Below are 21,557 nucleotides of genomic sequence, written 5' to 3' on the forward strand. Positions count from 1 at the left end.
TCTCCTACAGGTTTTTGTATATTGCCATTCCTAATATCTGATTTGTGTCCATTTATCCTTTTCTGTAGAGACTGTCCAGTTTGGCAGATGTACATAGCAGAGGGGCATTGCTGGCATATGATGGCGTATATTACATTGGTGGACGTGCAGGTGAATGAACCGGTGATGGTGTGGCCCAAGGCCCTCCCCCACTCCCCTGAATACTGCTGCAGGGGTTGGGCCTTCACTCACCGGCGAGTGCTGGGGGGCGGTTTTCCCCTGCCCCCCAAGGCTGGGACCCAGGGGAGCAAACAGGGCAATTTCCCGCCTGCCTAGGGCCCCACACGGGGAGGGGGGCTAGGTTGGGCACCAAAATGGCTAGGGACATCCCTGAGTGGAAGCCCCGGGGGTCCAGAGCGAGTGGACTCCCTGAGGAGACCCATGGCAGAGACAGACGTGCTGAGGCTCAGAGAGGTGCGGCTCCAGGAGGCGGACGGGCTGAACCCCAAGAGAGAGTGGACCCCCAAGAAGGGCTGTCTCACTGAAGGCAGTTCCCCCCCACAGACCCCACAGGGCCACGAGTGGGCACAATCTGGGAGTCCGTGACAACATGGTAGCAGAGGATGGTTGGTGGATGCACCCTGTAGATGGTTGTCTGCAGGCACAGGTGCTTGGCAATAAGTGGCTGCCAGCGATAAAATGAGGGAATTGAAGAAACCAGCACAGAAATGGCCTATAACCAGCTCCGTAAGAGCGACCTGGCACGTCTGTGCAGGGAGAGAGGACTTAGCATCGGGAGGCTCACCCAGGAGCAGCTGATTGCTCAGCTTGTAGAGAATGACCAGTCTGAGGAACAGGCTCCAGACCCCAGGGGGGCTCCTGGGGTGCCCAGAGAGCCAGGGAGTAGCCAGGGGGGCCGTCTGTGTAGCAACTGGGAGTGTATCAGACCCAACTCCCCAGTCAGCACGAGGGGACCCCAGTCAGGTTCCTCCCTAGAGGAGCTGCAGAGACTGGAGCTGGAGCTGAAAGTGAAGGAGCTGGAGCTGGAGGAGCGGAGGCTGGTGGATTGTGCAGAACAGTGGAAGCACGAGTTGGAGGAGCGGCAGGGCCAAGAGGGCCTGCTAGGGGGTAAGTGGGGAAGGGCCCTGAGACTCCAGTGGTGTGGGGAATCTAGACAACAAACCGCTGCCCCAGTTTAAGGAGGAGGGGATATTGTTGCCTTCCCCACAGCCTTTAAGAAGGCCTGTGATCTGAATTAGATTGACCCTGCAGAGAAGCTTTGCTGTCTGATTCCCCTGCTGCATCCCAAGGCCATAGAGGCGTTCAGCCAAATGGATGGTGTTGAGACGGGGGACTATGACCTGTTCAAACAGGCTTTGCTGCTGACGTTTGAACTGACCCCCGAGACAGTGGCATATTCAGAGATAGTGTGGCCCTGTGCTCAGCTTAATTTTTGCCCTCCCCCAGCAAACAAGCACTCCAGCAAACAAAGAAATAAGCTTTTGTTTCCAACTAACTAAAAAACATGTGCACAAAGACACACAAATCCCAATCCTGTTCTTAAAACAGGTAAAGTTTATTAAAAACAAAAAAGAAAGAAAATACATCTGGGAACTCAGGCTATTGCTAGATTTTTTTAAAAGAACAATTCAAAAATTAAGCACCCAGACGAGCTTTCTTGGTGGTCCAGCGTAACGGTTACAATCAAACAAAAGCATCTGGAGTTAGCCCAGAGGAGTCCACTAGCCATCAGAAATAAACCTGATCGCGTCTTTCTAAACATTCCTGGTTTACTTACATATCTAAAAGTAGCTCTAGATTTGATCTGATGATTTTCACCCTCTGGCCTTCAGCTTCTCACAGCATAACTGCTCCCTGTTCCCCTCCTCCTGGAGAACAGCAGCAGCACACAAAGGGAAAGCTTCCCCCACCCCATTTAAAAAAATTCTTGCCTTCCCATTGGCTCTTTTGGTCAGGTGTCCACTCCTTTTCCTTTACCTGTGGACTTTTTTAACCCTTTACAGGTAAAGCAAGCAGAGAACAGCCCCCAAGAGGATTTTACAGCTAACTGGCTGGCTGGGTGTCCATAAAAGGGAGCTTCCTCTGCTTCATTTATCATAACACTCTACAGCAAAATCTTATTAACTAAATTAAAATTTATTAAACAAAAGAGAGCGAGTCTGGTTAAAAGATCAATACACACACAGACATGAGTGCAATCCACTGAGGTGCAGATTCACTGCAGAGATGGTGCTTTCTGGAGTTCCTTTAGAATTCAGTTCATAGGTCATAGTCCGATGTCCAAATCTCATATTCAGGGCGGACCAGCATAACTGGGACCTCAGTCTTACAACTCAAACTTCCCCTGATGAAGCTTAAGTGGATCTGAGATGACAGAACCAGGACCAAAGGGTCTTTTTATACAGTGTTCTAGCATCCACTTGACCCCACAGTCCTGGTTAAACAATCGGCTTTTGATGTAACCTTTTGCTTTCTAAACACCACCAGTAATTACACAAATTAACACAGGGCAATGTATCCATTAGGCAGTCCTTGACGAACTTCAAAGAGACATATAGACTGTGACATTATTTTACCCAAGATTCATCCAAATGTTAATATTCCCCTTTGATCTCTGAATCAATAGTTAATAGTGACAGACAGGAACGGTCTGTTTACGGGTAGCATCTAAGATACACACAATTATCTAACAATATAAATTTGCATTTCAAAGTTCTAGCCAACTTAGCATGAATGGCCCTAATTATCACTTGCAAACCTGTCTAACATGACTTTAAAGGTGGACTTTGGGTCATTCAGCCTGCAGGCTGTTTAACCCTTTCCCGCCACGCGTACACCCCCAACACGAGACTGGTGTGGAAGGGTGAAATTAGAGCTCCTGGATACACCTTTCGGACCTTCCAACATTGACACGAGCTGCGCTTACATTGACTTCTTTGTGAGGTCAAATTATGGATGCCTGCTTTGGCCTAAGTTAAAAATATGTCCATACTTTGTGAAACACTTTAGTGATTCCAGGGTTTGGTCTGTGTGTTGACTTAACATCGCCATGAATGTTCTTCAGAGAGCACTTACTCTGGCATTCAGCCATGAAGGTTGTGAGATGTTGTACCTCAGTTTCCCCTTTTGCACAGCAGTTCAAGATTCCAGTGGGTTTTCTGCTATGTACAGTTTCAAGATTAGATACAGGCACTAACTGTGAAATATCAGTATCACCAGCCCTTTTAAAATGGTGTGTGTTGTCATGCAATGAAACAGTATAACCATGAAGGTTTTTATACTGTAATGAGTTCCTGTGTATCACTCCCAACATGTTCAAGGGTTTTTCAAAAATACAAACAAAACCCCTGCACATTGCACATTTTTACAGGTCTTGGTATCAGCGGGAAGTTAGTTGCAATCATTAGCACTAACATCAGTTTTATCACAAGGGCACGTTTACAATCGTTTTGGTCACGCCAAGCCTTTGGTTTAGATAAATCATATTTCAGGTCAGCTTGTTCAATATCCCTTTTGAATCCCTTTGTAGCTTTTTCTTGACCTCAGAGTCTTCCTTAACATAGACTTTCAGTTTAACCACTTCCTTGCGGTTTTGGTATTTTAAGGTTAACCTGTGGCTTTTATTTGCAGGGTTTAATCCTTCTCGTCCTCCCTGTCTAGTAGAGTCAAAATCTGAACTCTGTTGTGTAACAGACTCCATTGGCCGGCTGGCTGTGTCCTCTTTGCTAACAACTATGTGAAAGTCTTTCTCCCCAACTCAGGCAGGTAATTTGCATCAACACAGACAGTATTTACTAGTGTAACCCTTCTGCCCGCCTGAGTTTGCAGCAACAAGGGCCGGGTTCAGTATCCAGGGGTTCCGTTTCAATAACGCAATGCAAAACTGGCTCGAGCCCCCATCCAGTGACCTGGGACAACAACATACCACCCCCCGGGCGCCTCTAGGAGGCAGTACTTCCCCTCTTGCAAGCACGGAGTCTGAGTGTAGCAAAATCCTTTTAATAAAGGAGGGAAACAATGCGGCATTATGTTGGGGAAACACCACAAACAGGATTCATAACACAAACCATGAGCAAAAGACTCACCCTCAAGCTAGTCTTGCAGTGTCCTTTTCCCCTCAGGGTCTTAAGTCCAGCAACCCAAAAAATCACCCAAAGTCCCAAAAGTCCAACACTCCAAAAGTCTCTTGAGTCCATCAATCCAAAAATCACCCAAAAGTCCAACAACCCAAAAGTCTCTGTCCCTGGTCAGTGCAGCCCCAGAGTTCAAAAGTTTATCTGCAGAGTTTTACCTCCCAGCCTGGGTGGAAGGGGGGGCGCAGGGGTGTTAAGGGGCACCTTACGTGGTCTGAGGCCGACTGCCTCATCTCTCCATGAGGTTCTGCTGCATCTTTCACCGCAAGCCACTCCACCAGCCATCCTGTGAGCCACTCCAGCCATTCCACGAACTGCTCTGCTCTGCCAGCCGCTCCACTCCACTAGCCACTGCACTCCACTCCACCAGCCATCCCACAAACTGTCAGCCACTCAACAATGTCGCTTCAGCACCCTACCCCAAGCACTCAGTGATTTCAGCTCTTAGTAATTTCAGCATTTTAGTGATTTCAGCTTGTAGTAGGGGAGCCTCAGTACTGGTGCACCATTGGCCTAAAGTGAATTCAGCTCTGCAGCCTGTAATCAGACTCCTAATAGAACCAAAATTAGCTCTGATATTCTGCAGTGGAAAGAGGAGACATAACTGGTGTTTTAGGCCCTCAAAGGGGATCCATATCAGCAGATACAAATGCCCATTCCCCAGCCTCTTTCTCAATTCCCTGGGTTTTGGAACCCATGTCTCTTGTCTGTCGAGTGCTACTTAGTTGATGGCGAGACCCTCTGTCATAAAATAGTCTCATAGTCTGTCATTCACATAATCAGGGTAACAACACTTTATTCTTCCTGCCCCAATAACAGAGAAACTGGGGATCCCACAGCAGCTAAAGTGACCATTGGAGCTGCTGTGGGCTCATGCTAGGTGGGGTGGGTGTGCTTACGCAAGCAAGATCAGCCCCTGAAGTTCTTTTCCACAACTTGCCACAGTTCACCACAAGATGTCAGGGTAGAGCTCATCCTGACTCTGCTTACACTAGTTTTCAGATCCTCACCCTTTACCAGTTCAAAGGCTGGACTCTGTCTTAAAGAGAAACCATCCATTTTCACTAGCATGTTAGACTCCAGGTTATTTTGTCCTTCTGTTACCAGCTTCTGCGTCCACATGGAATCAGACGTCAAGTCAACTAAGAGACTGCAAGACATCTCCAAAAGATCTAGAGATGAGAGTTTACCTGTCATCCTCTGTATTCTTGAGAGATTAACTGCACAATTGTCCTCCTGCTCTGCAGATTCAGCTATCCAGCCTTCCCTCTGAACCTGAGATACAGACTGTTCACTCAAAGAATCAAAAAGGAGATAGTCCTGTCCCAAAACCAAGCTGGTTAAGCTTATAGGGCTATTTAAACTCCCTAACAATTTTTATTCCATCTGAAATCTCCTCAAAACTCTCCACACTGGATTTTTTTCAATACAAATTCAGTTGATTAATTTTCATTTGAAAGACTTTGGCCACTAGGCACCAACACACTTTCCTCAGAAGAGACACTATTTACTATCAACAATGGCCTATTAAGAGTCAGTGGAAACAATTCGTTTTCACAAACTTCAAAAGACTTCACCAAGAAATTCCTTTGCTTCTCCAATATCAGGCACTGCAACAGGTTCTTTCTGAGCTTTATTTATGCCCAGATCCCATTTGAGCACAACAGACAAATCACCAAACTCCTTCTGAGTTTCACTTACATCCAGAATCACCCCTGGCCCATCAGGAGGATTTTCACAAAACCCCCTTTCAGGTAAACTGCTAAACTTCATAGTCACAAGATTAGAAGCATTCTCTTCCTTGTTTCAAGTTTCCACACTGGCAGCAGGTGACATAGTCAAATCACCTTCATCTTTTCCTTGTGCCCTGGCTATGATATCACGCTGATCAGACAAGGTTGTCATATCTTTACCCAGAAACACACTAGCAACAGACAAAACAGAAGCACCAGAATCGCTTGGTCTCTGAGAACTATTTATGACATTAACTGGATGCAACCTAGTTGCAATGTCATCATCCGTAGCAGACACAAATTCAGGACCACTTCCTTCCTGGGCTTTAGTTGTATCCAGAATAAGCTCTGGGTCAACTGATAATTTTTCAACCATCATAGCATGACAGGCTTTTTCTGTCTGCTCTACAGAGAAGAGCTGGAGAAACATTCCCCTTTAAGAGACAAACAGCTTGGGATCTCATTTCCCTTGTCCCAGCACACTTTGCTGTTCATGGACAATCACTTGGAGATTGAGGTAGCTCCCTTCATAGGCAAGTCATTACCCCTAACAGACTCGGGAACATTTCCTTCACTGTCACAATTCTCCACACGGGTAACAGGTAAGGGATAGGGATACTCACGTTCCACTATCTTTGCCTTCCCAAACTGCTGATTAAACAAAGCTGTCCCCTGCCACACAGAATTGCTGTCCTATCCAATGTCTCCACTTTGCAGGGGGCGCCGGCGATGGAAAGAACCATTTCATTGTGGCGCAGCACGATGGGGCAGTGAGTGAATGGGCCATTGAGTGGAACCTTGGCACCCTCCAGGGGCTGCTCCTCCAGCTGGCTCCACAGGGGCTGCTGTTTGTGAGGCCAGGGGCCACGGGTCTGATCCTGGGGTGCAGTTTTGGGTAACAAGCTGTTGGGGGTAGGGGGGAAGATTCTCCAAGGCGGTGGGGGGTTGGGGAGCAGGAGGGTTTTGTGCCAGCATGTCAGCCTCCCAGGGGCAGCAGCTCATCCCCCAGGGAGATTTTATTGTCTGCAGGACCAGATCCAGGCTCCTGGGGGTGCACAGAGATGGAGGGGTTGAGGGCTCTGTGTCACCTGGGTCCAGCCTCTGGTGAGATCAAGGGGCCCAGAAGGGAGGTCACTCACCTAGGGAACCCACCTCGGGCGGCTGTAATAGGCCTCAGCCAGGATCAGCCCCAGGACGAGCAGGACCACAGCGCCCAGCCCCAGGTGAGCGATGTTGGCGTGGGTGAAATCCGGGCGCCCCAGAGGGCCTGCTGTAGGGGCAAGGGGATAGTCATTTGGCAGCTCGGATGGGAAGATCAGCAGCTGGCACTGCTCTGGGAGCAAAGCCCCTCTCAGCCCCCCATCCAGCAGGTCTGGCTCTGGGGCCTCAGCTTCCCCAACAAAGCAGTTGCCCAAGTGGACAAACTTCCCCTTCTCCGAGGGCTCAGCCCCCACTCACTCCATCCCCCACCCTCGCTCACTCATTTTCACCAGCCTAGGGCAGGAGGTTGGGATGCGGGAGAGGGTGAAGGCTCTGGCTGGGGGTGCGGGTCTGAGTTGGAGTCAGGGATAAGAGATTTGGGGTGTAGGAGGGGGCTCAGGGCTGGGGTAGGGGGTGGGGCACAGAAGGGGGTGCAGGGTGCAGGCTCCAGGCACTGCTAAACTCTAGTGACTCCTAGGAAGCAGCCTGCATGTCTCTCCAACTCCTAAGCAGAGGGGTGGCCAAGGGGATCTGCGTGCTGCCTGCGCCCACAGGCGTGATTCCTGGCCAATGGGGGCTGTGGAGATGGTACTCAGGGCAGAGCCATCACACAGAGCCCTCATGGCCACCCCTCCACCTAGGAGCCAGAGAGACATGCTGGCCACTTCCCAGGAGCCAGGTAAAGAGCTGCCAGCCCTGCTGTGCCACCAACTGGACATTTAATGGGCCGGTCAGCATTGTTGACTGAAACTGCCAGGGTCCCTTTTCAACCAGGTGTTCCAGTCAAAAACCAGACACCTGGCAACCCTAGTCCCAGGCCCCACCCGGGCACACAGCTGGTCCCAACACCAGAGCCAGGCCCCTGGATCCTGCCCCTGTCCTGGGATCCCCCAGTAGCTTCCAGGCAGCAACCTACAGGGCAGGAGGTGCCAGAGGAGCTGGGGGTCTGGTGGTGAGGGAGGGGCAGGGGCTTCCCCTCCCCCTGGTGTCTGGGCTCATGCGCCAAGAGTCACTGCCCTCGTCCCACCCAACCAGCCCCAACCCCCGGAGGTGGCTCCTTGGGCAGCATGAACCTTCCAGGGCTAGTTCAATGGTGATTCCCCCCAGCCCACGTACCTGGCCCCGCGCTGCCTGGGCGGGTGGGAGCTGGCGCCGCTCCAGGCTGAGTCGGGTCGGTTTCCCCTGCGGGAGTAGAACCAGCATCCATCGGGGCAGGGAGAGGGGCTGAAACAGCGAGTCAGTGATCACACACCCTTGCCCAACTCAGCATCTATCATCATTGTTATTCCCAGGGAGTGGCTGGGTAGAGGTGGGGCTGTGACTGGGGCCAGTGCTGGATCAGCAGCCCCTGAATCCCGACTCCTCTGGGCGTATCCAGCGTGGGGACAGTCATCTGGGGGCCAGGATCCTCCCTCACCCCAAATATCCAGAAACTACTGCTTCCCCCAGCTGGGGAACCCCCCAGTGACTCTGTCTCCGTCCCAGTGTCCCATCTGCTTCATTCCAGCACTTGCTGAGACCCCCTGGGGCCTGGCTGGGTGTGGGGCTGGGAGCCGAGGTGCTGGGCTGGGCCCCTCACCTGCTACAATGATCTGCACAGGGTCACTGGGCTCCGAGTAGGCAACTTCTCCTGTTCTGTTGCTATAACGACAGGTGTAGCTGCCCCCGTGTTCCCGTCTGGCGCTGGTGATGGGAAATTCAGCCTCAGAGCCGGCAGGGTCAGTGTAATGCAGATAATTCTCATCTTCATCCTTGTAGAGGAGGATCCTCATGTCCAGGAGCTGATGCCAACACCAGATGGTGACGTTTCCCCCCACGGGGATCACCTCACTGGGGCTGACGGAGATGGAGGGTTTGGGGTAGGACCCCTCTGGGGTCACAAACAGGCAGTAAGTGGGGGTGACACAAACCGTGTCCATCTGATTCAATCCTCTGCCCATCTGTCGCTCCAGCGTTTCACCCCCCGCCCGTCCCTGGGGTGCAGGCCCAGCCCCACGGCTCACAGCCGGGGTGAGACACAGGAGGGGAAAGGAGATTTCCAGTCTCTAAGTCAAGGATGGGCAAACTTTTTGGGGTTCCAAAACTGTATGGAGGGCCAGGTAGGGAAGGCTGTGCCCCTCAAAGAGCCTGGTCCCCACCTCCTATCTAGACCCTCCCACTTCCCACCCGTGACTGCCCCCCTCAGAACCCCTGACCCAGCCAGCCACCCCTTCTCCTTGTCCCCTAACCTCACCGTCCTGGAACTCCTGCCCCTAACCACCCCCCTGGGACCTCAAAACCCCCTATCCAAACCCCACTTCTGCTTGTCCCCTAACTGCCCCCTGGGACCCCACCTCCTATCCAACCCCTCCTGCTCCCTGTCCCCGACCCCTATCCACACCCCTGCCCCAACAGGCCCCCGGGACCCCACCTCCTAGCCAACCCCTCTTGCTCCCTGTCCCCTACTGGCCTGACCCCTATCCACACCCCCGCCCCCTAACAGAACCCCCAGGACACCACACCCTATCCAACCCCACTGCTCCATCCCTAGACTGCCCTGACCCCTATCCACACCCCTGCCCCCAGCCAGGCCCCTGGGACCCCATCCCTTATCCAACCCCTCTTGCTCCTTGTCCCCTGATGACTACCCCCTCCCAGGACGCCCTGCCCCTAACTGACTCCCTGGGACCCCACTCCCTATCAAACCCCTCCAAACTCCCCTTCTGAATGCATCCCTGCGAACGCAGGCGGAGGACTCAGGAGGAGCAGGGGCAGCCGTGCAGCCGGAGAGAAGTCCGTTTCCCCTTCAAAGCGCTGCTTCTTTCTGGCTGACTGTGCAGCCACCCGGTGTCCTCCTGAGTCCTTCACCCACATTCGCGGCACTTCCACCACCCGCACCACCCGCCTGCTCCCCGGAGGCTGTGAGTGAGCCTCCCTCCCTGCTCCCCTGCCCAGCGTGCCCCCATGGCACGGCGAGGCTGCTGGGGAGGGGCCGGGGGCTAGCCTCTCAGACCAGAAGCTCAGGGGCCGGGAAGGATGGTTCTGCAGGCCGGATGTGGCCCACGAGCCATAGTTTGCCCACATCTGCTTTAAGTCCTTCAGTTGTCCAGGGTCAATTTAGCCCTGTTCCCGCTGCAGTCAGGAGTGACTCCGGATTGACCCTGGGGGAGCTGAGACCAGAATCCAGCCCTGCCCCCACTGCACTCAGGGGGTGAATTGGGATTTACCTTGTGGGGTTCCTGGTCCAAATTTGAGTCCTTTGAGCAAGCGGCTCCCAGGACAGGCCCCTCAACAAAACGTGTTTACAAAATCCCCCAGTTCTAACATTTTCCTGCCCACCCCTGGGGCTCAAACTCTGGCTCAGTTCCGGTGCCCCAAATCGCTCTCAACCGCTGGGGATTTAGCTTTGCTGTGCACGGTGCCGGCAGCCCCTTTGGGGATGGGATATTCCCAAAGCCATTCAGGGGACATTCCAAATGCCAGACCGGGCTGAGCCTGACCCACGAGCAAAGTAGTGACACGCGCGTGTGTAGCAAGCCGAGGGTAAGACACATTGGTGCATTTCTCCAGTCCCTCTGCGTGTCCACGTCTTTACAGCCCTGATCTGCCTGACCCGTTCCCTGGGCTCCTGCCAGCTCCCCTGGACATAGTCTGTGGGTGCTGCGGGGTGGCTGGTGCCTTCACTCTGTATTTCCTGGGGGCAGAGCTTTGAGTGCAGGTAAATTCACTCTGTGTGGTGCCCATCCCTGTAATGAGTGGGGCAAGGTCTCAGTCCCCACCTCTGGGTATGGGAGGGAGCAGAGATCCGACAGGATCATCCCTTTGGGGGATCTGCGCCCCTCACCCCCCACCCACATCCCTCCTCCTTAATGTGGAAATTCCCCCACGTGCCCCATTCCCCACAGATACTCACCTCCCAACATCCTGCTCCACCCAGCCAGCCAGCAGCCTGGAAAGGAGACAGGTCATTAGAGAGCAGATCCAAGAGTATCTGGCTCCTACACTCTGGGCTGAGATCCCCCTCGCACCCTCCCGGGCACACGCCCTGGTCTCAGACCCCCTCCCCCACGGACACACACCCTGGTTGTCTCTGATACTCACCGAGGAGGAGGATGGTGAAAGCAGATGCCATGAGGGGACAGTGGGGGGCCCCTTAGTGCTGCCACCAACGGTACACCGAGCCTGAGCAGAGTAAGGAACTGCGCCGGGGCCTGCAGCCCCAGGAAGCCCGTGATGTGGTCATCTCCATCAGGTGCTTTCTCTGCAATCTCCAGGCCAGATCCACCATGGTCAGAGCAAAGCCAGCTCCTTGCAACGCTCAGCAAACCACATCCCCACCTGCAGATGCCTGGTCCCCCACAGCCATCACCTCCCAGCCCCACATGGGAGCCGCCCAGTCTGGGGACCAGCTGGGAACAGGGCAATCTCAGGAGATGTCAAGAGATGCCTGGGCTGCCCTGACCTTTTCCAACAGGCCTATGTAGCCTCCCTGGAGCAGCAGCTCAGAGCAGAGGAGGTCACAAAACACACACAGAGTGCCCCCCACGGAGCGACCCTCTCCCACAGACCGGGGCAGAGATTCCTTCTTCACTCGGCTGGACCCAGTGCCTGGCCTGGACCATGAGAGTGGAGGGGCCTGGACAACCTCCTTCCCAGGTCCCTTTTTGCAGATGCTGTTCTTAGCCCAGTGGTGTGGGACAGAGACAGGACGAGGGAGAGGGTTGGAGGGTTGCGGTTTCCGGCCCCTGTGACAGCAGAATGGAGGGATACATTTACATCCTGAGTCATTAAAGGAACAGCCGATAAAGTCGTGAAAGGGGAAGTCTGCCCAGAGCTGTCACTCACCTGCTGTCTCTGCTACTGCCAGTGAAACTCTGTGTAAACCTGATGCCCCAGCACCAGAGCCGGATTTAGGGGCAGGCGACTGCCTGGGGTGCCAGGCTTGGGGGGCGCCAGTCTCAGGGTGCTGGTTTTGCTTTTAGCAACAAAAGGGAAAATCAAATGTCTGAAGTAAAATGTTTCAGAAGAAAAATTCCAGCGGGAGTTTTTTTTCTCTCTCATTGACCCTGCTGAAGCATCTGTCGAAGAAAGGTTCGGACCAATGAAGCACCATGAAAAGACCTGTGGGGTTGTATAACTTTAGTAAGCAGCCGGCAGACAGGAAAACACGGCTGAGCCGTTGTACGGACCTTCACCGGGCGCTGACGCATGGGGCTGTTCGGACATCAATGACAAAGACCTCTCTGTCAAATCGGACAACGTCCATCACGTTTTGCCACATGGGACGCTCTCCCCACTCCAAGTTCTCCACCACACGCGTGAGGCAGAGCTGCAGGACACTTCTCCTAATGTGTGAGCAGCTCTGAGGATTCTGCTCACGCTGCTGGTCACAGTCGTGTGTGGTGAGCGGAGCTTTTCGAAGCTCAGGCTCATTAAAACGTATCGGCAATCGCTGATGGCCAACGAGAGACGGACGTCACTGGGTGTTTTATCGCTTGAAAATGCCAACGGCTGATCTTTGGCTCCCTCTCGGATGCTGCACTTCAGTTCATACAGGCAAAGGCGAGAAAAGCGGCTTTTTGAACTAAAGGACCAGGGGGAACATGCTCAGGCTGTCACCTGCTGTAACATGATTTAATATTGGTTGTGGCACAGGTCAAGCCCCTGACATTAGTGCATTTCAGTTATGCTTAAAATTGAAATGTTTCTATAAGCTTAGAAGAAATGAATTATTTTTTTTGGTATTTTTCTTATCTATGCTATGAATAAATACAGATTTACAGCTCCTAGTGTGCAAATTTACCATCTTCTTCGACAGGGCTAAATCATGAATGCAAATCATCATGAAATGGGCTACAGATGCAATACAAAATAAAGTATTCAAAAGTTTAACAAATGGAGGGCAGCCCCTAGGGCGCAATTACGTCCTGCCCAGCACCTACCTAGTAATGTATCCCAGCTCTGGGAAGGGAGTGGGGTTCAGTGGTTAGAGCAGGGGTGGTGCTGGGAGCCAGGACTCTTGGGCTTTATCCTGGCTCTGGGAGGGTAGTGGGGTCTAGTGGTTAGAGCAGAGATCCCATCTCACCCAGGTGTTACACACAAGGACAGGCGGGTTGTGGGGTGCCCGGGGAGAAGGGCTGGTTTGTGGTTCTGTGTTTATTACAAATCTGGAGAGTAACAGGATGCAAAATATAGTAGAACCTCAGAGTTACAAACACCTCAGGAATGGAGGTTGTTCATAACTGAAATGTTCCTAACTCTGAATAAAATGTTCTGGTACTAGGATGATCTGAGAAATGGAAAACCCACCTGTCATGAACAGATAGTTAAGGGTTAATGCCTCTTTTACCTGTAAAGGGTTAAGAAGCTCAGTAAACCTGGCTGACACCTGACCAGAGGACCAATAAGGGAACAAGATACTTTCAAATTTTCGTGGAGGGAAGTCTTTGTTTGTGCTCTTTTTTGGGGGGGGGGGTGTTGTTCACTCTGAAATTTCTGGATGGTGGCAAAGTTACCAGATCTAAGCTAGTAATTAAACTTAGAAGTACCCTAAAGTTCAGAGTGGGGAAGGAACCTTGACACCACCTTACAAGAGGAGACTCAGAGAGCTTGGCTTGTTTAGCCGAACCCAAAGAAGGCTGAGAGGAGATACGACTGCTCTGCTCTCTAGAAACACATCAGAGGGATAAATACCAGGGAGGGAGAGGAGTTATTTACAGTAAGCACCAGTGTGGACACAAGAACAAATGGATATAAACTGGCTATCAGCAAGTTTAGGCTGGAAATTCGATGAAGGTTTCTAAGGCCTTGTCTACATTACACAGTTTTGTCAGCCAAAGGCAGCTTTTGTCGACAAAACAGAGGAGGGGTATACACTACAGTGCCACTTTCGCCGACAAAATTCCCATTTGGCCAACAAAATAAAACCCTTTTGATGAGAGGTGCAGAGCTTTTTGGAGCAAAGTTTTAGCGACAGTGTCAGTGACCACACTGTGCTTGGTTGTGTCACTGTAAGTGGCCTCCAGGAGGTGGTCCATAATGTCCATCCTGACCGCTCTGGTCAGCCGTTCGAACTCTGCTGCCGGCAGCCAGGTAAACAACCATCCACCTCTCCCCCTTTAAAGGCCTGGGAATTTTTGCTCAGCAGACAGCTCACATCGCATCTTCCCAGCTGACCATGGCGGCTCCACGTGGCAAAAGCCCCACGCTTGGAGCAAAGCGGAGCTGTTACATCTGCTGAGTGCATGGGGGGAGGAGGAGTCCAGTCCCAGCTCTGCTCCAGCTGAAAGAACTTCGACACCTTTGGGCCGATTTCTCTTGGCTTGTGTGATCACGGCCACGCTCGGGACACAGTGCGCACAGAGCGCAGATAAAGGAGCTGAGGAAGGAATATCAGAAGGCGAGGGAGACAAACCATCACTCTGGTGCTGTGCTGAAGACCTGCCACTTCTATAAGGAGCTGGACACCATCCTTGGCAGTGACGCTCACCTCCACCGCCAGATGCCACATGGACACTTTGGCCGGGCTGGAGGCAGCGGACAGTGGACCCAACCCCAAGGACAAAGTCGTGGACAAGGAGGTGGAGTTGGAGGACAATGCAGGGCCTACAGCTGGGTCGTCTGGTGACATGGCCAGTGAGGAATTATTCTCCACTCTGGAGGGGTCTAGTCAATCCCAGCAGCACATCTCTGGCGAGCAAGATGCAGGAGAGGAGACTCCGGTAAGTGACCGTTTTGAGTTGATGCTGCTCTGTTAAATGACATACAGGTGTCCTTTGCTCTGTATACTGTAGAAGTGGGTGAAGGGATAGAAATGCACAAGACTAGCTGTATTTGTGTGTGCTCCACATATCCCTGTGCAGCTAAGCAGTGCGACGTAACCGGGTGTTGATGCGCACTGAGATTTCATGGGAATCTCCAGAGAGATCCCTAGGAAACTTTCCTGGAAGTATTTGCCAATCCTCTGCTGAAGGTTACTGGGCAAAGCTGCTTTATTCTTTCTCCCATTGTAGGAAACTTTCCCATATCACTTGGCAGTCACTTGTGCAGGGACCAAAGCAGCACACAAGTGAGCAGCATAGGGACCGGGTCTGAAGCCGCATGCACGTAGTAGATGCATCCTTAAATCTTTGCTTCCCCTCAGGAGTGAGATATTGGCTTCAGTGACCCCTGCCTGTGGAAAATGGTGGCAGAATTTACCATCTTGTCCCTACTCACCTGCACTGTTCCCCTTGAAACATGACCTATATTCTTTGCCCTAGTTTGAACGCCCACCACCCATGCAGGCTGAACTCACTTTTTTTAGGGTGTTCCCCGAGATGTGTGCTTTGCTCAGGGTCTGTGAGAACGTGATTGGTAAGTTACAAGAAGTGTATTTTACTGTAATGATTCAAAGATGTGTGTGAACTAGCCAGCATGCTTCTGTGTATTGCTTCCTGTGCTTCTACAGATGTGGCCTTCAGGGGAAACCCCTGCACACCGGCAGAGCGCCTCCACCAGAGGAGTAAGGAGGGCATATTCCATGAGGTGCTTTAATCCTGAGGCAGAAAAAAGAGAACAGAGGGAGTGGAGAGAAATGGAAAGGTGGGACAGAAAGTAGAGTGAGGGGAGCATTCAAAAGGCCCAAGAACGAATGATAAAAATCATGGAGGAGCAAACAGAAACACTGAAGTCTCTCATCATGCTTCAGTCAGAACAGACGTGTGCTTGCCCCCCTCTGCAGCCGATACAGAACTATTTTCCATGCCCTCTACAAACTCCTTCCACGCATTCCTTCAAACTTTCCAGAACATCTCAGTATCCCGTTCACTCCATCCCTTCGGAGAGCTTCCAAAATGATAGTTGGACTTACAGACAGCTATGACAGCCTGCACTACTACCTCTCTTCCCACCAAGCCTTTTGTGCATGTTAATTGGTGTTTAATAAAAACAAACTTTCTGAAAAAGAACCAATCTTTATTTGTGTCCTACTGTCACGGAGTCCCCAGGCGATGCTCTGGAACTGCTCCCCACAAAGCCAGTCAAGACTTTGGGGAGCCTCCTCTCCCTTGGAGCAGAATGTCTTTAGGGCAGGAAGCTCACACGTAGCATTCAGCATGTGCCCCTCCATGTGCTTACCACAGCAAGTCCACCCTGTCGGAGTCCTGGGGAAGCCAGAGGGTCCTGCACCCCCACTTTGCGGTCAGACGTGACTCTCAGCCAGCCAGTAAAACAGCGGTTTATTTAGATGACAGGAACACAGTCCAAAACAGGTCTTGCCAGTACAGACAACAAGACCCCCCCTTAGTTAGGTCCATCTGGGGCCCCAGGGAAGCCATCGCCCTGCTGGGAGGCCTGAGTATCCTCGGGGCTCCCCTCCATTTTCCAGCCAGCTTCCAAAAACTACCAAACCCCCTCCAGCCCCTCCTCTCTGGGCTTTGTCTCTGTCCCGGGCCAGGAGGTCACCTGATCTCTCTGTCTCCAACACCTTTAGCATCCCCTTGCAGGGGGAAGGGCCTGGCCATTAGCTGCTGGGTGACAGAGGGTTGGCCAGAGCTGAGGCCCCCACGCAGTGTTCAGAGGGAACATTAAAACCAGTCTCACTTCATCACACCTACACACAGTGATTACTGCTGGTACATGCAGTTTAATCATTTGCTTACATTACTGGTACTCGTTATCAAAATGTTGCCTCAAAGCCTCCCTGACTTGAATTGCTCCCTGTTGCGCCCCCCAATAGCCCTGGTATCAGGGTGCTCGAAATCAGCAGCCAGGTGATCTACCTTGGTGCTCCATCCCAGGAAAACTTTTCACCATTAACCTCACAAAGATTATGGAGCGTGTAGCAGGCAGCTATGACCATGGGAATGTTTTCCTCACTTAGGTCTAACCTGCCATAAAGGCATCGCCACCGTGCTTTTAATCTACCAAAGGCACATTCCACGGTCATTCTGCACCTGCTCAGCCTATTGTTGAAGGGCTCCTTGCTGCTGTCCAGGTTTCTCATGTAAGGCTTCATGAGCGGATGGGAGTAGTGGGTATGCTGGGTCTCCCAGGATCACTATGGGCATTTTAACAGCCCCCTCTGGAATCTTCCAGCCTGGAAAAATAGTCTCTGCTTGCAGTTTTCTGTACAGGCCGGTGTTCCTGAAGATGTGTGGTCATGCACCTTCCTGGACCACCCTGCGCTGATGTCACTGAAACACCCACGGTGATCAACAAGCGCCTGCAATACTATTGAGAAGTATCCCTTTCTATTGACTGCTCCATCGCAAGATAGTCCAGGGCCAAAATTGGAACCTGTGTTCCCTCTATCACCCCGCCGCAGTTAAAGAATCCCATTGCCACAAAGCCCATCCACTATTTCGTGCACATTGCCAAGAGTCACAGTCCTTTGTAAATGAGATACGATTAATGGCTGTGCACACTTGTGTTAACAGGGCACCCGCGGTCGACTTCCTCACTTCCAATTGATTCTGACTGACCAGTAGCAGTCTGGAGTCGCCAGCGTCCTCACAGTGATTGCCAGGCGCTTCTGCACAAGAGGCTGCTCTCATTTGGGTGTCCTTGTGGCCGCAGGGCTGGGGCAAGCTCTGCAAAAAGGTGCGGGATGGGGGCTTCCTGGATCCGAACGTTCTGTAGCCGTGGGTCGTCATCCCAGACCAGACGACTGATAACTGCAGATAGTGGGGAGGGGGACACTGTGACAGGCTCCCCACCACCACCACAGTCACGGTCGGCTTCCTGGTGACTGCCAAGGCCCTCCAGCAACACCCTCATGACCACAGCGCCCTGTGTGGTCGCCCACCTCGCCCACACTTAAGGCTGGTCCTGCCAGGGTTGTCCTTAGGGAAAATGGCACCCTAGGTGAATTTGTATTTTGGTGCCTTGGCCCCTGCTGCCTACCCCAGTCCCGCACCCACCATATCACCCCTGACCCCTGTTGCCTTCCCCTCCTCACATTGCTCTGACTGCCTGAGCTCCCTTCTGCACTCCCAGGCAGGCTAGTCCAGACCCGCACTCGGGCAGGAACCTACATTTCCCTGCTGGGGTAATACTTAGTTCACAGACCCATGTCACCCGTGAAGAGGACTTATTCTCACGGGGGCCGTGCAGCTGCCAGGCGAGGAAGGGATGAGACTCAGCAGGCTTCCCTGTGCCCCCTCTGGCAGAGAGCTGCGCTGCCAGCCTGGCCTCACTTCCCGGCTCTGGGCCACGCCTAGTGGGTCTCGGCGGGAGCACTCACTGCTGGTGCCTTTCCCATGCACAGGCCAACTCGCACCCTGGCAGAAATCTGTGGGGGGCCATGTGACCCTGCATGCCCCCCCCACATGTCACTTATCCCAGACCTGCATAACAATGTGATCCCACCACTCAGTGCTTGTTTCCCTCAGCCCAACAGCGACAATCCACCATGTGCAGCCACTCTGCGAATGCCAGGAGGAACCTGGTGTTGTTTCTTTCCATGATACACAGCAGCTCGGGCAACTCTGGTTCCTGTTCACACTGGGAGCTCAGGACATATGGCCTGGCCAGCCATGCTGCGTTCACAGCAGTGGAGAGCCGGGTGGGATCCATCCTTTCACACAGGGATGGCGGGCGCACCAGAAACAGGGGCAATTAGAAAATGCCGCGAAACGCAGTCGGAACAGCAGGGGATGCTGGGACAGAAAATAATGCACCATGGGACGCTGAGCCCGCCCTCATGACACACTGCAATCCTACTCCTGCCTTCCCACAAGTCCTAGCTGCAGAAAGTGCTGAGTAGCACGATAGCTACCCACAATGCACTGCTCTCGCTGTCGGCGCTGGAGCACCAAACGTGGACGCGCTCTGCCGGCAGAGGAAGTGCAGTGTGAACATGCAATAGCGATGTTATTATGGCACTTTTTGTCGATAACACTCTGTGGTGTAGACAAGGCCCAACCATCAGAGGAGCAAAGCTCTGGAGCAGCCTCCCAAGGGTCATAACTGGATTCAAGACTGAGCGTGAGATGTTTCTGGAGGGGACGGGATGAGGAGACATCCCACAATGGCATGGAGCCGATCCACGACTGCTAGCAGCAAATCTCTCCAATGGCCAGGGATGGGACACTTGCTGGGGACGGCTCTGAGTGGCTACAGAGAATCCGCCCCCAGGTGTCTGGCTGGTGGGTCCTGCCCACGTGCTCCGGGTCTAACTGGTCGCCATATCTGGGGTCAGGAAGGAATTTCCCCCCCAAGTCAGGTTGGCAGAGACCCTGCAGGTGTTTTACCTTCATATGCAGCCTGGAACCTGGGGCACTGGCAGGTTTAAACTAGTGTCAATGGTGGATTCTCTGTAACTTGAAGTTTCTAACCCATGATTTGAGGCCATCAGTGACTCAGCCGGAGGCCGCTACAGAAGTGGGTGGATGAGGCTCTATGGCCTGCGAAGTGCAGCAGCTCAGACCAGATGATCACGATGGACCCTTCTGGCCTTAAGGTCTGTGAGTCTGAGTCTGTCACATGCTGGGGGCCAACGCCCCATGGCTGCGTGGGGCTCTCACTGTGGGATCCCCTGGCTCACGTTGATCGCGGCGTACACACTGGGCTGGACAGGGTCAGGAGCAGGCGCCAGGCCCCTCTGCTTGGCCTGCAGCGCCTGGTGGTTCAGCTCAGCGTAGGTGAGTCCGTCGGGGTCAGGCTCCTGGGGCTGAGAGGGGAGAGAGTCACTGGGGTGTGTGTGTGTCTGTGTCTGTGTCTGTGTGTGTGCACCAACCCCCCCCCCCACACCACCACCACACACACACACGTTCACACAGAGTAGGGCTCATCCCCTCCAGCAGGGAGTGACAGGGACACACGCACGCGCATACACACACACATACACCCTGGCAATCCCAGCTGGCGATCCCATAAGCCCCTCCCAGCAACCTGACCCCCACCCCAAAATACTGAGTGTGCCAGATAAGGTGAGTGGGGCCCATGTGGGTCAGGATTGGGGGTCAGGGCCTGCAGGCAGTCAGGGACACTTACCAGGGTCTGCGTCTCTTTCCCTTCGTCAATGGAGGAATCTGCGGAACAGAGACACCCGCTGAGCTGCACCTCCAGCCGGCCCAGAGCAGAACCCCACACCCAAGTCTGGCCCCCACATCAGCCAGGGGGCCCAGAGCCCAGCACAGCTACCCCTCCCCCGCCCCACAGCGTGGGCCATGGTCATTAGTCCCATGATACAGAGAGGAAAACTGAGGCACAGAGACGGTAGCAGAGTCTAGGGGGTTATGGCGGGGCAGGGGGGCTGGGAGGCAGGATGCCTGGGTTCTCTCTCTGGCTCTGGGAGGGGAGTGGGGTCTAGTGGCTAGAGCAGGGAGCTGGCAGCCAGGAGTGGTTGGGGATTCCCCACAGGTTACTATCTGGGAATGTCAGATGGAGAAATGAAAGGGAGACACACAAAGCCCCAGGCCTGGTGAGGGGGAGAATGAAAGGCACAGAGAGGGAGACACTGAACTAGTGAGAGAGGGGAGGGTGACCCCAGGGAGTTGGTGGGGAGGGAGGCAAGAAGTTCAGCTGACACCAACCACCTCTGGGACCTTCTCCTTAGTCCCACCCAGCAGCAGCTGTAAATCAGGCCCCGCCCTGTATGGGTGGAGCCCCCACAAACCCCACCCCTCCTCAAGGGGTCCTGCCCCACCCTGGTACCCCCTTGGGTGTGTTACTCACAGATGGGGTCTTGCTGAGCCGGGACCTTCAACTCCGCCAAAGGGGTGGTGCTAATAGAGAGAAAATCCCCTTGTAAATGTCATATCCCCCCACCCACAGGGGGATTCCCCAACACACCCAGAGAGCCCCCCATCCTGCCTCACACTGACCCTGTTCCCTAACCCCCCACTACCACAACTACTAGACCCCACTCTCTTGCCAGAGCTGGGGACAGTTCCCAGGCAGAGGCAACACGTGGGGAGGGGGGCATGCAGGGTCACATGACCCCCCCCCCGATTGCTCGGTCACATGGTGCAGCTGGGCCCCCTCCCTGCAGAGCAACTGAGCTGGGGAGCTGAGCCGGACAGGGAGAGGCAGAGGCAGGAGTGGAGGATCAGCTGGAAGCTGCATGGGGGGGCAGGGCTGACTCTACAGTTTTCACTGCCCCAAGCAGCGCGCCGAATTGCCGCCGCCGCGGCAGGGGCAGTCCCTGTGCCCTTAGGGCTGCAGGCGCGTTTCCGCAGCCGCAGCAATTCGGTGACAGCTTCTGTGTTTAGCTGAAGCCGCCCCAGACAGCTGAACATGGAGGCTGCTGCCGAATTGCTGCCAGCGCGGAAACGCGCCTGCCGCCCTAAGGGCACACAGACTGCCCCCGCTGCCTGCGGCGGCAATTTGGGTCAAAAAAACGGGGTCTGCCGCCCCTTTCAGATTGCCACCCCAAGCACCAGCTTGGAATGCTGGTGCCTGGAGTTGGCCCTGATGGGTGGAGGTCACTGCTTTCCGAGGAGGGGGGGCGGGGTGGGTGTGGTGTGACTCCAACTGTTCTGGGGTTGTGCCCCTCCACTGCCAGCAGGCCCAGAGCATCTCTGAGGAG

General features: G+C 53.6%; 3 protein-coding genes across 3 annotated transcripts in view; all 3 read right to left on the bottom strand.

Annotated features, from left to right (window-relative positions):
- LOC116832313 (alpha-1B-glycoprotein-like) overlaps nt 1-11,732 on the bottom strand; it is a 180,073-nt gene extending 168,341 nt beyond the window's left edge. The window contains exons 1-3 of the mRNA XM_075070736.1: nt 11,147-11,732; nt 10,959-10,994; nt 8,646-8,936 (exon numbers count right to left, since the gene is read on the bottom strand). Coding sequence (XP_074926837.1) covers nt 8,646-8,936; nt 10,959-10,994; nt 11,147-11,177 — 358 coding nt within the window. The 5' untranslated portion in view covers nt 11,178-11,732. The remainder of the gene's footprint in view (nt 1-8,645; nt 8,937-10,958; nt 10,995-11,146) is intronic.
- LOC142047505 (osteoclast-associated immunoglobulin-like receptor) overlaps nt 3,984-21,557 on the bottom strand; it is a 30,121-nt gene continuing 12,547 nt past the window's right edge. The window contains exons 5-6 of the mRNA XM_075070751.1: nt 8,183-8,248; nt 3,984-7,136 (exon numbers count right to left, since the gene is read on the bottom strand). Of these exons, the coding sequence (XP_074926852.1) occupies nt 7,006-7,136; nt 8,183-8,248 (197 nt within the window). The 3' untranslated portion in view covers nt 3,984-7,005. The remainder of the gene's footprint in view (nt 7,137-8,182; nt 8,249-21,557) is intronic.
- The window catches only part of LOC116832340 (immunoglobulin superfamily member 1-like), a 37,652-nt gene continuing 35,321 nt past the window's right edge, over nt 19,227-21,557 (bottom strand). Inside the window, exons 8-9 of the mRNA XM_075070743.1 lie at nt 20,021-20,058; nt 19,227-19,697 (exon numbers count right to left, since the gene is read on the bottom strand). Coding sequence (XP_074926844.1) covers nt 19,548-19,697; nt 20,021-20,058 — 188 coding nt within the window. The 3' untranslated portion in view covers nt 19,227-19,547. The remainder of the gene's footprint in view (nt 19,698-20,020; nt 20,059-21,557) is intronic.

The sequence above is a fragment of the Chelonoidis abingdonii genome, chromosome 11 (genome assembly GCF_003597395.2).
Source record: "Chelonoidis abingdonii isolate Lonesome George chromosome 11, CheloAbing_2.0, whole genome shotgun sequence".
In the NCBI taxonomy this organism is placed as follows: Eukaryota; Metazoa; Chordata; order Testudines; family Testudinidae; genus Chelonoidis; species Chelonoidis abingdonii.